We start from the raw sequence: 21,696 nt of genomic DNA, 5'->3' as shown, positions 1-21,696 counted from the left end.
CTATTAAGATGTCCTGCAACAAGGGGATTATTAGCCAGGACACCATGAGAAACTCCCTTCTCATTTTGAATAGATCTTTAACGTCCATTGAACAGTCAAATGGGACCTCAGTTTAATAATGTCTCATCTTACGGACACTCTTCCAATAATGCAGCACTCCTCCAAGACGTATATCAAAATTATAGTCAGTATCAAATCTTCAAAACACTTTGAAAATTTAAAACAAAAAATTATGAAATGTTAATAAAAAAATAGCTTGCTGTTTTACAATGAAACTCGTAAATGACACAGAGGCTATAGCAGACGCAGTATTTTGAGCACAAAGAAATATAAAGCTTCACGTAATTTACAATCCAGTAGTATTGATACATCCTTCTCTTACTGTTTGCAACATTTCTGCCTGTTCAGTTGGACTTTAAAAGAGAAATTTGAAAAGAGAAGGGAGTTTCTTCCAGCGTCATGGTTGACAACACTCTGGACTAAATGGATGTTCATGGGAACATATTGGTGCAAATGATTGCTGCTTTTGTCCAGAAAAACAAGTCACTGCACTCGACAGCAGTAGCCTGCAAAGCCCCATAAGACATTTCAACATAAAAATGCAAGTTTATTTCTCTCTTTACCCGCTGGGATTACAAGACCTAGAGTGACTCATTATCTGATTTTCCTTCCTTTCCTGTGGCTTTGACTTGACTTTCCTCTGTCATGATGATTGAATTTGGAAGTTCACCCCCACTGTTAAACAGATTAGATTTTCAAGATTCATTGTGGTTTGAAATTACTGTAGTTTAAGGTAATTTCGAAAGAACCAAAAGCATCAGTGAATTACCAAAATAGCTATTTCATCCTTTTTTTGTGAAATGTTTAAAACTATACTTTGGTAATTTGACAAAGCAATAATTTGTAACCACTGAAGAGATAAATGGTGTTTATGATGGGAAATAAAAGTTTAATTTATATGTATGTATAATATTATAATTATTATTTATGAATATTATGTTTACGTATAATGTTTCACTTGATGGGAAATAATAGTTTAATTTATATGTATGTATAATATTATAATTATTATTTATGAATATTATGTTTACGTATAATGTTTCACTTGATGGAAAATAATAGGTTCATGTTAAATATTTGTTTTCAAAGTTAGGTCTTGAGATGAGCGGAATTGGAAAATCTGCTGCCGTGGTGATTTACCATGGTCTATTGGGAGTTAAAGATGCCATGAATCAGGGAGTGCCTACATAGATTTGACCCTCACCTTCACCAAGTGTAAAAACATAAAATTTTCTTTCTCCATAGAAAAGTTTGCAATCCATGGTGTGTACTTACCACCATAAAAGATGGAAGAGTACGGTGTATTTACCAGATAGCAATCTTTCCCGTAAATTGTAAATCCTGTGAAGTGTTTTGAGACATCTCGATTATAGAATAAGGCCTGTATCACATGCAATGATTATAAAATGTACAGCATTTCCGTTAAGTATGGGCTTCAGGACTCGTCTGCCAGATTTTGTTTCAGTGGGCAAATTTGAATTCCGGCCTTCTACAATGGAAATGTTTGTTGAGAAAAACAATTCAGCTTTAGAAACACTTTATCCTTCCTATAATGCTGTTGAACTGCATAACTTTGAGACATAGTTTTTGACCTAATGTTCAAGATGACAATGTCAGAAAATAGAAAAAGAACGCAAAACAAGAATGGAGATAACAATGCAAAGTTTCATAACAGGTTTGATTTGAAAATTATAACATTAAATGTTTTGAAACTTTATCTTTTTCCAACCATTCCTAAAAATTGGGTCAAATGGAATATCTTGCTCCTCCTGATTTTAATGCAGTAATTTGACCCAAAGGCTGATTTAAAAGGATGCGTAGCTGCCACTTTGCAGATCCCGATTACTTTTTTTGATCCCACAGTCAGCATTTGAGCTCTGCTTCACAGTATATTGATCCAGCTAAATCAATAGCCAATTTTTTTGCTGTATTCAAACGCTTATAATCATAATTGGAGCAGCAATTGGAATTGGAGCAGAAAATCAGAGAATTCTTTGGTACCAGCTATCTTGCTGAGGCCACGGGGTAATCATCCATGGCTCTTCTGACTCATACCGAATGAAGATTTGTCAAGCAGTTTTCATAACAATAATACACCTTCAAGCTACTTACCTTTTAAATTCACTGCTGTTAGGGCACAATACCAGGCTCCTTGACAACAGCCCGATGGCATCCATGTAAATAATAATTACATTAATAATTAATTTAGCCCTTTACCAGATATTTAATTTAACCACTTTCCAATGTTAGTACAATAAATTGTGCATTTGACATGTTGCCTTATCACATTAAAATGTCCCGAAGTATTTCACACTAGTTACTGCTAAATGTAGCAACTGTGTATTTGTTGGTGAACACAGCAGCCAATTTACACTTGGTAATGTCCCACAAACAGTCAGTATGTGAATGACCAATTTAACAAGAGGATTGTTTCATTTTGAATAGTGCCATGGGATCTTTATCGTTCACTGAACCCTCACTGAAGTCAGATGGGACCTCAGTTTAATGTCTCATCTTATGGACACTCTTCCGATAATGCAGCGCTCCTCTAAGATATATATCAAAATTGTAGTCAATATCAAATCTTCAAAACACTCCTTTGAAACATAATCTAATAATCCTAACATCACCTAATAATCTTAATCCTTTTCAGAAATTTGTCTAGTTCTAGATTGAAACCCTGTATTGTTCTTTGTTTTGCCACCTGTGCTAGTGTATTGTTCCATGTGATCTTCATCCTATTGGTGAAAACAATTCTTCTTTCCCATTTAATTTTGTTGTCTTTCATTTGAAGCTTTCAAAATGATTTGACAATGGGCTCTATATATTTAATGTTATGTTCTTCACAGAAGAGGAATAGTGATTATAATATTTCTTTAAATTCAATAAGAAATAATCCACAATTAATTAAAGATAAATAATAATAATAATCCTTACATTTGATATAGTGCCTTTCATGTAGGGAGGAAATCTCAAAGCTTCACAGAAGTCTACTGCAAAATGAAAATGTAATGATTGGATATTTTGCAAGTGACTGATAAATTTATTCAATGTGATGCATGCTAAAAAAGATTTATTTTTATCCACCCTATAGGAATGTCAAGTTTGTTGTACCCAGGTGGTAAATTCAGAACTATTGTGGAATCTATGAGCAGATGTTTGCGACACACAATTCAGATTTCATTACTGTATAGAGAGTGGTGAATATGTGAAATAAACTTACCAGGGTGGGCGATGGAAGCTGCTTCTATCAGCAGATTCAAGAGGAATGAATTGGATAGTTATTTGGTGAAGAAAATGATTGAGAGGTAGTGGAGATTGAATAGTGAGGATAATTACTTTTGTTTTACTTTGAGACTGACAGAAAGGTGGTGATAGGCTTTTCAAGGTCTGTACTTACCGATCTGTGGTTAGAATAATTCACATTTAGGACATCGCAATACAACAAAACAGATTTACATTTATACAGCAACTTTCACTTGGACATCCCAAAGAACAATCACGGTTCTAGATCGGCATCTGAGCTGCCATGGGGAACCAATTGCGGTAGGGGAGGATGAAGATGACCGAAAGAGTAGTCAAAGAATTGCGTTTTGAAATTTGCCTTGAAAGGGAGAAGGGAGTAGGAGGGACTCTGAGAGGTCCAAATAAATTTACAACACGATTGGAAGCATACTTACAACAATAAAACAGGTTATTTGACTGTTGATGCAAGATATGTGCCTGATCTAAATTGATCCATAACTCAGGTTACCGGGTATGAGCGAGCTTTCATACAAGTAAAAATGAATCTACAATTTAATTTATTTTACGTTTTATTTTATTTATAATTTAAACTGGGAAAAGTTGATGATCTCCTAACTATTATGCATAATTTCACTTGTGAATTATTCTCTAGAGAATAATTATATTTTATATAAATTATATAAAGAATAAATATATTCTGTGAAGCGCTTTGAGATGTCTAGAAGATGTGAAAAGAACTATATCAAATGCAAGGATAATTATATTATTCGAGAAGGGAGTTTCTCTCAGTGTCCTGACCAATAATCCCCCAAATAACATTAGGCTTCATTGCTGTATGTGAGACATTGTTGTGCGTAAATTGCCTGCTACGTTCGCCTACAAAATACACAGTCACTGCACTTTACAATATATCCTGTGGCACACTTTGGGATGTCCTCCCGATATGACAGGTGCTGAACGATAATAATGATTATTAGCATTTTTGGATTTTCCTACATCTGAAGAATCAACCTTGTCAGCAATGAAATGATCAATTGTATTTGTAAAATACATGTCCATGCAGGTTTTTACAGGTTAAAAAAATATTCAATGGTGACAGCGCTGATATTGATTCAGATTCTTTCATCTGTTATTTCAGCTGCAACATAGGGCAGTAGGGTGTTATCACTTTTTCACAACTGATGGCCGAGCCACACAACATCAGCTCCACTGTTTGTGCACAAAGGTGTTAAATAATGTCAGCACTTTCATAGCATTATTTTCTTTTATATTAAGAAATATGACAGCAGAATGATTTACCTCTATGAAAGTAGAACTGTTCCCACATAATATCAGTATTTGGGGAGAATATTGCATTTGATTGCAACATTAAGTTTTACTTTGCAGTACCTTTCATGTCTACAAATACACAGTCAGCAAACACATTGTGCAGTAAATCCCAATGTCACTATACCAAATGCAAGGATTATTATTATAATCAAATGTCATAAAGCACTTCACAAAGTTAATGGGATTTATTGAGCAAAGGAAAGGAGGGGGATTTGATTGTGTTGATCGGAGGCAAAGCGAAAGAAGATATGAAGTGGAAACATTTTTAGGAATTTGCAATAAAATAGGTTCAGTAACTCAAATTGGGAAAGTTCAACACTGTTCAAATTGCAGCCATGAGGTTTGTGATGAGGCCCATAAGAGACATCAGGACAGGCAGTTTAGTGGATGAGAGGATGGCATACAAATACTATCTATCTAAGAATAGGTGAGGAAATCTACATTAAATGGCAAAACTTTAAAAGCAATGGAAAAGCAGAGAAAACCAGAGCCCCAAATTTGCTTTGGGATGGTAGTGGGGTTAATAGCAAAGCTGCCTGGGAGACTGTGCAATTCCATGATTGTAACTTCTGTTTAGAGAAATATACTTCCTACTCAATACACTCAGCTAGGTTACAAGTGCCAAACATGTAAATAGGTAGGCTTATTTCTCATTACCGCATTGTGCCAGAAACAATATGTAGGTCTTAGTGTTTCCAGAATCCCAAAAATAAAACATTATGATATGGCTTCTAGGGAATACCTGTGACAAATCATGTACACATGTGTTCATCCGTACCAAATTGCCGTTAGAATTAATTTGGGTTATCTCTGGTACTTCACTACGAGATTTGGCTGAGAATCAAAGTGGGGATGTTTCCCCCCCTCCTATCCTCCCACCCATTGCATGCCTATGAACCTTGATTAAATAACACAAGGAATGCTTTTAAAACATGACAAGTTTGGGGAGAACAAGGTTGCAAGGCTGTGGGGAGAGAGTGGGGGAATGGGATTGATTTGGGTAGCTCTTTTCAAAGAACCGGCACAGACACGATAGGCCGAATGGCCTCCTTCTGTGCTGTATAATTCTATGATATGATTCTATAATATGATATGACAACATTTCTTTTGTACTTATGAGTGAGCATTTTCACAGCTCTGTGTCAGTCTTGGTTTGTTGCATCCATACTCGTGAGATCCTGCTACTAAAATCAAAATTACCAAGGCAAGCACTTTTCAGTTTAATCATGGTTTAATTATTCTGTACTTTAAACATACCACCAATTTGGACTTTATTTTTTTATTGAAATATAGTAATGTTTTGTGCATATTTTCACATTAAAAAGAAAAAACTCTTACAATAGTAAATTTATATAAACAAAATTTCTTTTGTGCAATTGTCTGAATTGTCCACGAGAGAAAATTGTACTTGTCTTTGATTCTACATAAGACTGCAGACCACTTTAAGAGTTTTGTTTTAAGCTGTTTATTGGATAGCATCAGATTCAGAGCCATGATAGATTCTTCAAATCTGGTTTTAGGATTTGCTAATGGAAACCCATTAGCTTTGAAGGTCAATGGTGAACAAGGAAGTTAATTCATGAAAGGATGAAATAGGGACAGATATTTGATTTAAGAATATATTACTGGACTCTAAGAATGTATTTCTGCATTGTTTTGCCTATAGATTTCAAATTGTTAGAGTTGCCTATGATTTTTGTTCATCATATTTACTTGCAGTGCTGGTGAAAGAAGGTGAAATCAGCAGCTTTGCAGGATATATTATGTCTGGTGAATGCCACATTTTAAGAAGCATTGAAGTCATTGTAAAACGTCCTCTGGGAAAAACGGTAAATAGTTTGTGAATTACATCTTGTAGACTGTAACAAATAATTGTGGTGAAATCAGCAGCTCTTTTTATCTGATTGTTGTCTTCCATACTTAAAACAGCTACAAATAGTTGACTTTTTAAGTTCATTGAGAAATGACTTCTACAGTCAAGTCTATTTGAATGTAAATCAAATGTTTTGATTTACTACATCCAACCTGCTTTACCATTTCTCTGTATCAATTGATTGTTTTATATCAAGCCTTGTTATTAAGGGTCCTCACAGAAACCTGGATCACCCTAGGCGACTCCTTACTCCTCTGGTTCCTTTCCCTCCTTCGAGCACCTTACCCTATACCATCCCTCCAATTCTCCTAGTTTATCACCTCCCCCAACTCTCCCTCACCTTTGTCTTTGAGATCTTCACCCTTCTATCTTCTCTCTCCCTTTGTTCTGAGCTCCTCCTCATCCTAGGCGATTTCAACCTGCACTTCACCCCCTCTTGCTCTATCGCCGCTGATTTCACCTCCCTCCTCTCCTCTTCCAACCTATCCCTCCACATCAACTCTACTCTCCACATCCATGGCCACCCGCTTGACCTGATGATTACCTGCGGAATCAGCATCTCGGACGTCATCATCACCGACAAAGCCATCTTGGACCACTACTTCATCTCCCTTAACTCCTCAATCCCTCTCTCCACCACCCAACCTACCTCCATCTCCTACCGCTGCTGGAAAAATAACTCCCCCTACACTTCTCCGCTGCGCTGGAGTCATCTAAACTCCTCCTGTGAAAGGTGCTATATAAAAGTAATTTGTTGTTAATACAATTACAAATCTGAACGTATTTACTTTCTCCCTCTCATTTAGTATGTTACCCATTTCAAGAGGGAAGTGAACCATTATATGAGAGTTAGAAGCTTGAACTTGTATGAGAATAGGGCAGGCCATTGGGATTAAAAGAACGCTTGCTTTTTTGAATATAGATAGCCCGCGTATTTTGGCAAGTTGATGTTGCATGCAAGTGGTCTTGACTCGTATGTTAAATGCGTTTTGTTTGCATCTTTTACTCCTATCACATGTCTCATATTTGTTTCCTAGGTCAATGAAACTAAACATGTGATTATGGGAAAATTAGAAAAGAATGAATCCTTCGGAGAGATCAGCATTATACAACAAGAACCTTTCACCTGCACAGTTGTCACAGGAACAGATGTTGAGCTTGGAGTTATTTCTGACAGTGCTTTGCTTGGTAATGTTGCATTGGCCATCTCCTTTGTGTTCAGAGAACCTTAGCATCCAGTGGTTTCTACAACCATTACTGTTGCTATAGTAATTTGTGCCTCACACTAATCTAAACAATTACTTGTCTTTTTTAAATAATGCATTAGTTGTACATTTGTGTGATAAAGGCCCTTTGAGATCACTTGTTCATCATTCAATTCAGATACAGCTGTTTCACCATTTGATAAAGAAGCTCTGTGTATTTACAGAACTTGACGAGGTAAATCAGATGCTTCTTCAACAGACTGCAGAACTGACCTTCGGCAAACTCAATCAGGTGAGCGAACAAATGTATAAACTCTTTAAAGTAATTTGCAGGGGTATGGATAAAAAGCAGTACTGAATGTATTGCTCTTTCAAAGAGCCAGCACAGACACAATGGGCTGAATGACTATAAATGTGCTGTACATTTCTATGGTTCTGTGGAATAGTTTCTAGCCGAGTATAACTCATATTTCAGCAGTGAATTCTCTCATCCTGTTCGGCCACAAAATATACTTTCATTCCACTTCACAGTATAACCTGTGCGTGATTTGAGATATCCTCCAAACATAAAGGCGCTACATCAAGTGTACTGTTTTATTATTATTATTATTATTATTTTTATTATTATTAGTTGAACCAATTCCCTGTGCCAATAATTACTCATACATATCTACATTTCTGGGTTGCATATCTGGTCTCAGAGGTAGTTTGGCACCCTCCTTCCACCCCCTGCCTTCCACCCGCCCCGATCCTGAACCCCAGCTTGGGTCCGAAACACTTATTGTCCAGTGCCTTGGGACGTCCTCTGGACGTGAAAAGCACTATACAAATGTAATTTTGTTGTTGTTTTGTAGTCATTAGGAGCTCCAAGGGGACATACGAGGCTAGCACAGCCATTCAGTAAGAAGGAGGGAGTGCTGGCCACAAGTGACAGTTTACATCTCCTTTGCAACTCATCAGATGAACACTTTCAGGGCAATATTGCATTATGCATTAGAACAGCAAAGAGAGGTCAGACCCGAGCAGGAAGTTTCTCCCTGTCCTCCCACTAATTCACTATTCAGGGATCACAAAACATCCAATGGTAAAATTGGTGTGCGACTGTTCTCACCACTTGATGTACGTGCAAATTTTATTAACGCTTTTGTGCTAAGTGGCCTTTGCTTCTCCTAACCCTGTCGGGTGAGTCCTTCTTTCAAAAGGTGACTCAACCAAGTCAGAGTCACACACAGACAGGTATTCCCAGTTACCTCAATGTCAGTTACTGGAATGTCTAATCGGAGTCTGCTCGCACTAGTAGACCTCCTATTTTGACAACCACCCTCCAAAGTGCTTATTCCTTTTCTTGACTAGAATATTATAGAGATTCGAGGATATATTCGGTAGAAACAACAGCTCTTTATTAAAACCTAGCAACCCTAAGGCTAGCTTACATATAAGGATCACAACAATGGAAAATATGCAACAATGGGATCAAATATAACTATCACACATAACTATAATAACTGGTAGCACAATAGTATATTAGTAGAACATGAAATAGTCTGACCAAAAAATGTAACAAGCACTTAATATCTTCAGTAAAGGTTTGCTATTTGAGGACAGACACCAGGAGGTTTTCCTTTACCAGAAATAAATAATGACTGGAACAGGTTGCCAGGAAGGGTGTTTGAGACCAGTATATTGGATGTATTTTTAAAATGTCAGTTTGATGTTATGATGGGGTATGATAAATGTTGATATTCTGTAAGGATGAATTCAGATGGGCTGAAGGGCCTTGATCCGAACCAACCTTTTGATATTATTCACAGGTGACTTGCAAAAGTCTGTTGTCCTCAATCTCACCCTATACTAGGTATATTGGTCTATTTGATTCTCCATTGATGTACTTGAAAATCTTCCCCATAAGATTCCATTGTTTCAATTTGTTCCAAATCAATCCAGGAGACTTATAGTGCAAGTCTGTGACCCAAATTCCACCTGAAAATATGTTCAAAATTCATTCGTGTTTTGATACCAAAGTGAAAATTTCCAGCAATAAATAAATGGAGTCGATCAAGACCTGAAAATGAAATGCCCATATATGACTACTTTCACCATGAGAAAGCCATTATAAAGTTATATATTTCAGTCTCTGCCACCTGCCAAAACTTTCAAAATTGATCCCTTCACAGATTAGCTGCTTCATGATTACAGTTTCTCTGCTGAAAATAATGCCCTTTACAGATAAACAACTGACTTCCCTCACTGACAGAATGTATTCCCCACTGTAAACAATCAGTGTCTTGCCAAAGGAAAATTAGCTCAAACGGATAGATTTCTTTAACCTCTAAACAGCTTCTTTATCAGAAAGGCACATATAGAAGTCAGGAAGGACTACTCCCTACCAATTTTAGCATTGTTGTTGCCTGTTTGATGTGTGGAGTCTTTTTTACGATCCAAAACATTAATTCAGTTGGGATTTTCAAAGTAAAAAAGAGTTGAATTTACAGATACACTGATAGTGTAGGTGCCGTCTTAAAATTTAGCTTAATCTTGGAATTGGAGCAAAGTAAGAACAGACAAGCTGAGGTCAGCAAATTTACAGATAATCACAGGATCCAAACCCCCCGCAAAAAAAACATATTTTTCCCCATGAACATTTCTCTTCCAAGTGACCATTATTTACTGATGAGCCTTGACAATGAGCGTGGCAAACATCAGAGCCGCCTGATCTTGTTTTTTCCCAAATCCTCAAGCGCTCTGGGATGCTATCCTGCGTGAGGGCGCTACATAAATGCAAGTTGTTGTTGTTGCCCACACACATGCATCTTGCAGTGGGTTTCTGTGGACAGCGATTACAAAGGAAACCCTGGCTGATTTACTTGTTGGCCATTTTTGGAATCATCTGTTTTACAGATGAACTCCGAGATGTTGCCTGGCATGAAGGGCGCTATGCGAATGCAAGTTGTTGTTGTTACAGTCTTGCAAATAAGAACTTACATTTAGTTGAGATTGAATATGGTTTGTGAATATCCCATTATCAATCATACTCACTGTATTTATACTTAATTACTGTAATTAATCCTTTTATTTGATATAATACCTGTAATATCGCAATATCCCAATGTGCTTTAGAGGCAAAGATAGTTTGCACACAGCAAGGTAGCCCTGAAGTGAATGATCAATTAATCTGGTAGATTGTTGGCAGGGCACTGGAAAAAAGTGCCATGGGATCTTTTAAGATCCATCTGAATAGGCAGACAAGACCTTGATTTATTGTTTCATCTAAACAGTAGCACTTTGACAATACAGTCCTCCTCCAATACTGAGTCAGTCTAGACTGTGAAACTTGATGTGAGGCTTTAGCCCATAACCTTCTAACCCAGAGATGAGTGGGCTACCAACTGAACCAAGCTAACACCTGAAGTTCTAATAGCTTCTCTGGCAAAATCACCTTCTCCGTCGATCTAAAAGTGTTAATCACTCTGTGATCACACTCCTCTATCCACTTTTATACTGTATTTTCAGCATTATTTCAATACAATTTTCATGTTGAATAAATGCATTGTTTTAACGTCATTTTTTCTGATCATTGCCTTTTAAAACATTGTAAATTGTTAGGCATAATTGAAGGTCAGCACTATTTTATGTGTCATCACTTCTGATTTAGCTGATTTAGCAAATTTATTATTTTGTTTTAATCTATGCTGCTAGAAGTTATTATGATGCATGAACCAACCTGGTTCTGTTCACACACCTAACAAGGTGTGAATCTGGATATGTTTGTAAATTTGGTCCAGGTATCTTCAACCTTCAAAGTGAAGGTGTGCCAGCATTTGAATTGCTTCTGCTCTCCCCAGCCTCTCACTTTTTAACTTCAGGTAATCCACACATCATGTCCCTTTCAATATTTATAAGGCATATGTTTCATTGAGGAGAACAACGGAGAAATTACATTCATATAGTGCCTTTCACATCCCAAGGTGCTGATGGGAAAACCTGCTACAGGCTTTAGTGAAATCAAATGAAATCTTAAAAATATCTAATAGTATCAACACTGAAAGGTGGTGATGGTTGGGGATGTGGAGTCCTGTAGCTCAGTGGTTAGAGCACTCGCTTTGCAAGTGAGAGACCTGAGTTCAATTCCAGGCAGGGCGAAACCTTGGGCAAGTTTCCTTACTCCACACGCCTAATAATAATCCCTCCAAAAAACCAAAAACAATAATTAAATTGGTCATTTTCAATCTACGACTGTTTGTGGGACATTGCTGTGCGCAATTGGCTGCCGCGTTCGCCCACAAATATACAGTCAATTCACTTTACAGTGTGTTCTGTGAAGCGCTTTGGGACGTCCTCCTGACGTGAAAAGCGCTATATCAAATGCAAGGATTATTATTATTATTATTATGTGGGGATGGGTGGTGGTTTCTGATGCCATGCAGGTCTGGAACTTAGAGAAGTAGACCAGTCACTGGTATGAGTTTTTAGCGATATCAATGGCAAGCTATGCAGGTTTAGCTGGTTAGATTCCAACAGTATACCAACACACTCTGGGGCCCCCCAGCCTTGGCTCTTGCCAACCTGTGCCTAATACTTTCTGGAATTAGGTAAGCAGGATGCATCCCTCCAGAGAGAGTGTCCATTCCATTCCAACAATCTATCTCTGGGATTTCCATGTGCAGGTGGGATGCATGGAAATCTTAGTTTGGTTTGGATACTCTTAAGCATTGTGATGGGTTTCCGCATGTGTCAGACACAACTGACCAAACAAAAGCTGAAATGATGACTCACATGTTTTGCTAGTCCAATTTATGGCCGTATTGATCACTGTCTTTGTGTTACAGTGTTGTAGCACATAACAGCCCAACTCTATACAAATTGGGGCTCTAATGCACAACAATTGCCCACTAACACTGCTCACTGGCAGAAACTCCTCTTTGACTCAATCTATTTTTGGAGTAGAGTTCCCCCCCAGTCTGCAAATGTGTATTGCGTTACTAGAATATCAGAAGCCTGTGGATTCAAGACCACGTTGGTATTTTGAATTTACATTCCAGGCTGATACTGAAATATAATGCTGAGTGAGCATTCCATTGTTGGAGGAGCCGTCCTTCAGATGAGACATGAAATTGATGTCCATCTCTCTGTTCAGGTGGATGTTAATGATCCCGTGGCACTATTCAAAAAGAGAATGGAGTTTCTGCCAGTGTACTGGCCAAGATTCTCCCAGATAAAATTGGTCATTTACATCATGATAATTTGTGCACAAACTGGATGCTGTGTTTGCCTACAAAGTGTACAGTTACTACCCTATACAGAATATACGGTGAAGCACTTTAAGATGTCCTCCTGACATGAAAGGCACTGTATCAAATGCAAGGATTATTTATTCTTCTTGTTATCAGAATGAATCCTCCTTTGAGACTCAGAAGTTCAAATGAAGGAATCCCATTTAAAATTCCTACGTTTTAGACTTCATTATTCTCTGGTACATGTAAGATTTCCTAAATTTCGCCAAACCTTTTCAAACTGAATGCAAAAATGTCTTTGCAGACAGTATGTGTATTAGTCTTATATGGGAGTGATACATTTCAGAAATCATTTGCATTTTTAATAATTGATTACATTCTCTTACATTCAGTGTTTTGCTCTTTTTTCCCTTGAGGATATTAACATATTTGTGCTTCAGCAATATTCTGGTGCTAGCGTCTTTCTTTAATGCTTTATAGGAGCAACTGTACTCTTATAATTGTGGAAAACCACCATATGAACAGATTATCAAATCAACCAGAAGACGTCCAATTATGTTTGCGAATGGATTTCTTTATTTGACTCATCAGTCTGTAAAGGTTTCATGCATAAGTTGCCTGCAGAGCAAGTCATTACACTTCAAAGTAACTTATTGCCTATAGCTTTGAGACATTTGGACATGATAAGGTGCACTATCAAATGAAACCATTATTTTTTACATTGCTTATATATATTAATGAGGGAAATTTTGACCTTGCAGGAGGAGATCAACCAGAAATATATTCATCAGGAGAAACAAAGAGAATGGTTGAAGTTTAAGGTAAATGCACATTTCTTATTCTGGGTTTATATACAGGTATACTTCCTGAGTAGGATAAGATATTTTCCAACCTATACTGTATATAGATTTAGTAATTGTGGAGGACTGGAATAGAACAATCTGGCCATTAAATAAAAATAAATCTTTCATTCCTTCCTTGCACCTTACTGCCTTCCTCTGTTCATTCTTACCTTTGTTTCTTCCTCAGTCTTTCCTGCTTCCCTTGCTTCCTCCTCTTTCCTCTCTTCCTATCATCCCCTTATCTTTCCTTCCTCTCTTCCTAACTCCCTGTTATTCTCCCCCATCCTTCCTTTTCTTTCTTTCCTCTTCTTTTTTGTATCTCGGAGATTGTAAAAATATTTTAATGATGTGACTAGGTAAGACCTGCTGGTTATCCGGACCTCATTAATTTAGTAGCATCTCGGTGAGCATAGAAACACAGATGTTGTAGGAGGAACCACTGCCCCTGAAACATGACCCTGTTTGTTTCCATAACAGCAATTTGTATGACAAACCTGGATGCAAATCACTTTCTCCAAGAGACTTGCATTCCTTAAAGTGCTCCCATTCTGTTAGTGGTTCTGGCTTATATATTTTTTCTATTTGTCATTTTTATAGATTTTTCCTTTAAACTTTTTATCATTCGGAGTTGATCTTACAAGCTTCCTGGACTTTAATCTGACAAATTACTCTCTTGCAGGGAGATTTTGCATGAAATACTGTAACAACAACAACAACTTGTATTTATATCGCGCCCTTCACGCGGGGTAGAGTCCAGGAGTGCTTGTACTCCCTAATCCACCAAGTAATCAAGCAAGGTTTCAGAATATAGGCCGACCCTGTTGGAAAGCATCTTGCTAGAGCATGCATTTACTTATACTTCACGTGTGGACACACAGTTACTGGTAGTTTGTAACACTTGCAGCTTCCTGCGTTGTCTGGCCACCGTCTTGTGCATTTACAAGTGTTTTGAGCACTAGAGCAGGTCAGTTTGCACCAGAAACTGGAATCCCCCAGTGCCTTCGCCTTGCTGCCTCCCTTTCCTCCTTCAAGACCGGTCTCAAGACCTTTCTTTTTGACCGTGCCTTCGGCTCCCCTCTCGACTCTCTACCCACTCCTCGCTCCCTCCCTTCCCTCCCCTCACCCTGACTATTTCCCCCCTCCTCGCTCCCTCCCTTCACTCCCCTCACCCTGACCATTTCCCCCCTGCTTGGGTCCTGACCCAACTGTACAGCGCCTTGGGACGTCCTCCCGATGTGAAAGACGCTCTATAAATGGAATCTTGTTGTTGTTGTTGTTGTACATACCCTCGCTCGCCTCCACTGGCTTCCCATCCCCCGGAGGATCAAATTCAAGATCCTCATCCTCACCTACAAGGCCATTCACGGCCTTGCTCCCTCCTACCTCTCTGACCTACTATCCCCCTTCCTACCTGCCCGTACCCTCCGTTCCTCTGGCTCCGGTCTGCTCCACATCCCCCGCCCCAACCGCCCTTCCATCGGTGGCCGGGCCTTCAGCCTCTCAGCCCCGAGGCTCTGGAACTCCATCCCCCAGTGCCTTCGCCGCCTCCTCCCTTTCCTCCTTCAAGGCCGGTCTCAAGACCTTTCTCTTCGACCGTGCCTTCAGCTCCCCTCTCGACTCTCTACCCCCTCCTCGCTCCCTCCCCCTGACCATTTCCCCACTGCTCGGGTCTCGACCCAACTGTCCAGCGCCTTGGGACGTCCTCCCGACATGAAAGGCGCTCTATAAATGGAATCTTGTTGTTGTTGTTATTGTATTTGGGTATCCAGATGGGCTTGGAAGTACTGTCTGGTTTTATCTCCTCATGAGTAAAATTCAGCCAACCATTTCCAAGCACAAGGTGGTACAAATAGCATCCATAGACAATGAGTAAATGATACTAGGGAATGTAGCTGTAACAATTATTATCATAATGGTTGCAATTATAACCTTGGTCAAAATAGTTGACAGCTGCTCATTAGGAAAATGAGCTGAATATGAAGGTCTGCTTCATTAACTGCATTTTGGAGCCTGCATATTAGTCAAATAGATACAAAAGAAAGACGCCTCTTATCAAGGGATGAACAGTATCACTGCAGTGTTTCTTATTAAACGTTTGAGAATCACAGTAGCCATTGAATTCTGAGGAGAGTAAATGAGACAGAAAACTCAAGTGTAAGTAAAACTCAATGTCCAGTGTGGCTTTTACACAAATAACAACAAAATAGTCCGTTCACTTGATATAACATCTCATCACATCATCACGGTGTCTCAATGAGCTTTACAGAATTTACTGTAGCGTGTAATGAATGTTTTTAGCAAACTGACAATACTGTGCACAATTGGCTGCCGCGTTTTGCCCACAAAATCCATTTTACTATATATTCTGTGAAGCACTTTGAAACATCTCAATGATGTGGTAAGGCTCTATATCAAATGCAAGGATTATATTATTATTAATTTGCGCACAGAATTGTTCCACAAATAGTCATGAAATGAATGACGAATTGTACCTGGACAATTGTTGGCTAGGACACTAGGAGATCACTCCCTTTTCTTTTTGAATAGTGCCATTAGATCTCTAACATCCATTTGAACAGGCAGATGGGACCTTAGTTTAATATTTCATTCCAAGGATGGCACCTCCAATAATGCAACAATCTTCAGCTTTGCTTTGGAATGTCAACAGGGTCCAAGACTATGAGGAGAAATCTCAACATGGAGCTTTAACTCACAGAGCAGCGAGAGTGCAACCAACTAATTCAGGCTGACACCATATTATGCATCCGGAAGCTTGAAAAGCCATTTTGCACATGCATGAAAGTGTGATGTGATCACAGAATTAGCATGATGATGTCAGTCGCTCTCGCATTGTCTAGAACTTTTCCAAATAATTTTTTGTAATCTCTGCTATGCACATAATGCAGGCAGGACCAGGAATGCCTTTTTGCAGAACACCATCTTCCAAATTAATACTGAATTGAACGATTTTCTAAAATTCTGGTGAACATAAACAAAGGTCTTAGGGCTAAGGCCGTGAGAGATTTTGGCCTTTGTTATCCACTAACTGCTACCCAAAATGCACATATGTATATATCATTTGAGAGGAGGTTTAGGCTCAGATATAATTTACTGGGTGGTTGTATAGTATTGGGTCACTGGACATCCAGTTATGTACAAAAGGTTTGAGCACACAGCATTGGCTTTAGGAAACCTGGCCTGAATTCTTCAAGGTCTTACATCCATTGCCTTAAAATATAAGATTGTGTAGAAGTTTGGAAAATTATTTAATTGCCTGGTAGTCTTTTTTTAAAAAAAACTAAAATGTAAATTGGGAAACTGACTCCCAAATTAAGAATTAATTAAGGACTTTCCAAAATTTGCATAAACTTACATTTTAAGTCAATGGTTTTAATCCTAAAACCATGAGATGACCTAAGGGCATAAAGCTAGGCTAAAACTATCATAGGAAAAATGTGGTACACAAGAGAGCAAGACTGGACTGCAGCATTAGCTATAAGCCGGACAACTGTTGTAATGTTAAAATGGATAAGATATTTTTTACATTTGGTGCTGATACTTCACAAAAATAATTTAAAAATGTGAATAGCAGCTGTCAGATTTATATTGAATTTTGATTCAGAAATCCTGTATTGCAGCCTTGCTCATATCCTGAAACTGTGCAGCATGTGTCGTTTGAAACCTAAACCAGATCCAAAATAGCTGTGCATAGAGAAATCACATTGCTTTAAATTTAACAAATTGAGATTGTGAAATAGCTCCACTGTTCATATCCCATTATAGGCAATGCAAATAGAAGCTTTTATATTGAAGGATTTTAATCCTCTCTTGCACAAGTTCTCTTATTTTGTCATCTTCTTAGCCTTTTGGACAACCCTCAAAATGCCTTTTCTCCCCAAAGTTTTGGAATACATCATTGTCCCTGAATTATGATCCCAAACTCCCTATTTTAGATCTTCCAAGCTAATTTGCAACCCACCCACAACACCAAGTGAACTCTGATTAAAGTTATATACAATAGAGCTAGAGCCTGGATCTGCCTGTGTCTTCTTTGTCCTCAGTGTCACTTTTGATATTTGACCCATCCTTTCCTCCTTCATCGTCTGTTCTCTGACGACCGACCTCAGTAATACTGAACTTTCTTGGGTCCAACTCCTGCCTGCTGTTCCTCTTCCAAATAAATGCAACCAAGTCAAATTCAGGATTAACTGCTGCTCTTCCAGAGAATGAATTCCTGCAGTATTAACACCTCTATTCCAATTCCCCCACCCTCCCCCCGTCCTCTACCCCATTTTCTCCTGTTTTCCTTGCCCTGCCTCCCCCTTCACTGTTAGTCCTTAAAAGCTTCTCCCTCCCAAAATGCCAGTTCTGATGAAGAGTCGTGGGCCCAAAAGGTTGACTCACTTTCCTTTCTCCATAGATGCTGATTGTTCCTGCTGATTGTTCCCAGCGACTTCTGTTTTTGTTTTCAGATTTCCAGCATCTGCAGTAATTTGCGTTATGTTCAAATCAAATCCATTCCACCCTCAACCCTTAAATAATTCAGTTACGCTCTGTTGAATTGATCAAAATATTTTTAAAAATGTATATTCTAAGTATTTTCAGATTTTGATTATTTGATTATTTTTTAAAAAATGTAGAAATGGTCTGAAAAATGAACAGGAAAAACCAATAGTAGTGAATAGCTTTGCACTAAAACGAATAGAAAGGGAACTGAGTCAAAAATAAACCCTGCCCAGACCCAATGTGTTTGATTCAATTTGATGAATCACAATTAAATTTAACATATTTTGTTTCTGGACTTTAGGTTGGGAACAACCAATTATTTCTTGAATTCATCAATAATGTCACACTGTTCACAAGCATCTTAACAGGGCCAGCCCAGCCTACAGGGCAGAGGCTGGCTATTTTGAGAAGAGCTGCTCACCTCCTAACTCCTCAATGTTGTGACTCAGATGTGTGAATGTTACCAAACTAAGCCAGGCTGACACCTGCTTGCAGCCTATCTTGGATTTCAAGATTTCAAGAGATTTGGATGAAGTGCCCAGGGCTCAACTACCCTTCTTGGTAACTCATGTCTACCATCTGTGTAAAGAAATACTTCATGATGTATGTCCTATAATTCCTCTTCAGAACTCTAAATCGGTGCCCTTTTGTCTTGCTGCCTTTGCATATCTGAAAGTATTGTTCTGGGTTTATTTTCTCTATCTCATATATTAATATCTTATTGTGTTTTCTTTGAAATGTGTTTGGAGCCTCAGATGGGTGATGTGGTTCAGAAGGTTGTAAGTCCCAGACACTTGTAATAAACCAACAAGGAACAGTGAATTGATTTTTCTTGAACAGTTGATTATTGTTTTGTTATTTAATTTATTTATGTATGTATCAGTAGTATATACCAGTTCTTTAACAAAGAATAATTGCCATTTAAGACAAAAGCAGTCCTGTATAGTGGTGAGAGAATACTCCGGAGACAAATTACTGTTCTCAAATTGCATTTGAATTTCCATTTTCTTTTTCTCCACTTCAGGAAAAAGTAATACAGGAAACCCTGTTATACAACGGAATATTTCCTGGCTTTGGAAAATGGAACCATCACTTGATTAAGAAAAAAATCACTCCAAAAAAGAAATGCCTCCACACTCCACAATGACACCACATTACAAAGGTTGGAGGGGCAGGGTGGATACAAAGTCATTTGATTGTCATTCAACACTTTGAATTCACCAAAAAAGGCTTTCTTCTTATAGAATAGAAAGCTACATTAATATTACTTGTATCTCTCTCCAACCATTTCCTTTGCCATGGCCTCCCTCCCACAACCTCAGTTGATTCGTGTTCTAACGATGGTAGAATACGTGACTTTTCATGATCATCTCTCTTTACCGCTCTATAATACCAAGTGCAAGTCAGAAAATCTGCGCTCAATTACAAGTGGTTTCTAATGATCCTCTTCGCTTTGGGAGTGTGGGTGGGGGAGAAGAATAAACTTTGAGATAAGAGAATCATACCAGTGAATGAAAGACATTCTGAAAAACATTACAGTAATTAAAGTTGTATTTTTTATACAGCAATTAAAGCAATTATGATGATCAAGGCTTTGGCCTGTCCGTATTGATTCCTTAGTTGATATTTCACTCAGAATTTAACTCCTCATTCAGCTTTTCTGCCACTTTGATTTCAATAACATTTTATATTGGATTTAAAAAAAAAGCAGTTTTCATAATGTCAGGATGTGGATAATGTCCATTGAGTGTTTATCGTGAGTAATCAAGTGGTTTCAAAAGTGGTTATCAATTTATCATCTGCTAGCTGTACCCCACTGCAGCTTCGCTTGCAGCCAAAAGATCCAATATGGAATGTAAATTGACACACAGACAGACGCACAGACAGACATTTCATTTAGCTGGGACTCAGCTGGGAGGACTTCTGTGGGAATGCTCCTTTGGGAGGACTCAGTGGAAGGATTCCTTTAATATATTTTCTCTCTCAGTCTCTCAATCTCTCTCTCCCAGTCTCTCGCTCTCTCTCTCTCTCTCTCAGTCTCTCTCTAAGTCTGTCTCTCTCTCAGTCTTTTTCTTCTCTCCCACAAGACAATAACAACAAAATTTCATTTGTAAAGCTCTTTTCACGTCAAGAGAATGTCCCAAGGTGCTGAACAGTCGAGGATCAGGACCTGACTCTCACATAGTCAGGACCTGAAAACACAGTCACTACACTTTATAATGTATTCTCTCTCCCTGTCTCTCTCAGTCTCTCTCACTATCTCAATCTCTCTCTTTCTTTCACACACACACAGTTTCTCTCTCTGTCTCTCTCGGTCTCACTCACTATCTCATTCTCTCTCACAATCTCTCTCGCTCAGTCTCTCTTTCTCCTTCTCAGTTCTCTCACTATCTCAGTCTCTCTCCCTCCAGTCTCACTCTAGTTCCCATGACAACCAGAAAAAGTGCCATTTATTTGTTGCAGAATATAGACGTATCACTTTGAATGGTGCCTTCCTCTGTCGTTACATAGTTACAGAATAAGATACATGCTTCATATTTTGGGGCTTAATTAAAGCATGTTTTAATATAGCTCATCAACAATAGGAGATCCCTCCCCAAAAAAATGCCAGCTGCAAGATCTTTTCGATGAGGTATAAATCATGTCTCTACGTCAATTGGTTATTGCGCGATTGTCGGATACACTGACACACAGACAGACACTTCATCTTTATTAGTATAGATTAATACTTCCATCAAATGTCATAATATTAACATATAACATAGCATTTACCTTTATTATTTCACAGCAGTGCCAATGAGTTTCATTTAATAATTACTTCAGGCGCCTATACTTTCTGGAATTAGGTAAACAGGATGTGTTCCTCCAGGGAGAGAGAGTGCATTCCATTCCAACAATTTATCTCTGGGATTTCCATGTGTAGGTGGGATACATGGAATTCTCAGTTTGGTTTGGATACTCTTAAGTATGGTGATGGGTTTCTGCATGTGTCAGACACCCGGCTGACAAAAAAAATGACCTCAGGGTCAGGAGGGCACATTGCTTAAAAGACATTCTTCTGGTATTATAATTTGCCTTCTTATTAACTTCAGTAGCAATGCTGAGGGTCAGGATATGCTACTGGACTTTGGAAGGGAGTGAGTTCCTCTCAATTCCCATAGGAAAAAGCCGACAGATTCTGGTACGCACAAAATCTTTGACTATTTCCCTTTCATCATAAGATAAGAGTGTATGGAGTCCTGTAGCTCAGTGGTTAGAGCACTTGCCTCGCAAGCGAGAGACCTGAGTTCAATTCCCGGCAGGGTGAAACCTTGGGCAAATTTCTTTACTCCACACGGCTGATAATAATCCCTCAAGAAAAAACACCAATAATAAAATAAGTCATTTTAATCCACCACTGTTTG

The 21,696-nt window shown here is 38.4% G+C and overlaps 1 protein-coding gene across 1 annotated transcript in view; it reads left to right on the top strand.

Moving 5' to 3' along the window:
• The window catches only part of cnbd1 (cyclic nucleotide binding domain containing 1), a 58,332-nt gene extending 38,450 nt beyond the window's left edge, over nucleotides 1–19,882 (top strand). Inside the window, exons 7-11 of the mRNA XM_007903242.2 lie at nucleotides 6,355–6,464; nucleotides 7,546–7,696; nucleotides 7,938–8,005; nucleotides 13,706–13,765; nucleotides 19,317–19,882. Coding sequence (XP_007901433.1) covers nucleotides 6,355–6,464; nucleotides 7,546–7,696; nucleotides 7,938–8,005; nucleotides 13,706–13,765; nucleotides 19,317–19,439 — 512 coding nt within the window. The 3' untranslated portion in view covers nucleotides 19,440–19,882. The remainder of the gene's footprint in view (nucleotides 1–6,354; nucleotides 6,465–7,545; nucleotides 7,697–7,937; nucleotides 8,006–13,705; nucleotides 13,766–19,316) is intronic.
• Nucleotides 19,883–21,696: the final 1,814 nt, after the last annotated feature.

Source organism: Callorhinchus milii, unplaced genomic scaffold (assembly GCF_018977255.1).
Source record: "Callorhinchus milii isolate IMCB2004 unplaced genomic scaffold, IMCB_Cmil_1.0 Scaffold2, whole genome shotgun sequence".
Classification (NCBI taxonomy): Eukaryota; Metazoa; Chordata; class Chondrichthyes; order Chimaeriformes; family Callorhinchidae; genus Callorhinchus; species Callorhinchus milii.
Note: the sequence above shows the minus strand (reverse complement) of the source record. Positions and strands in the feature narration are given on the sequence as shown.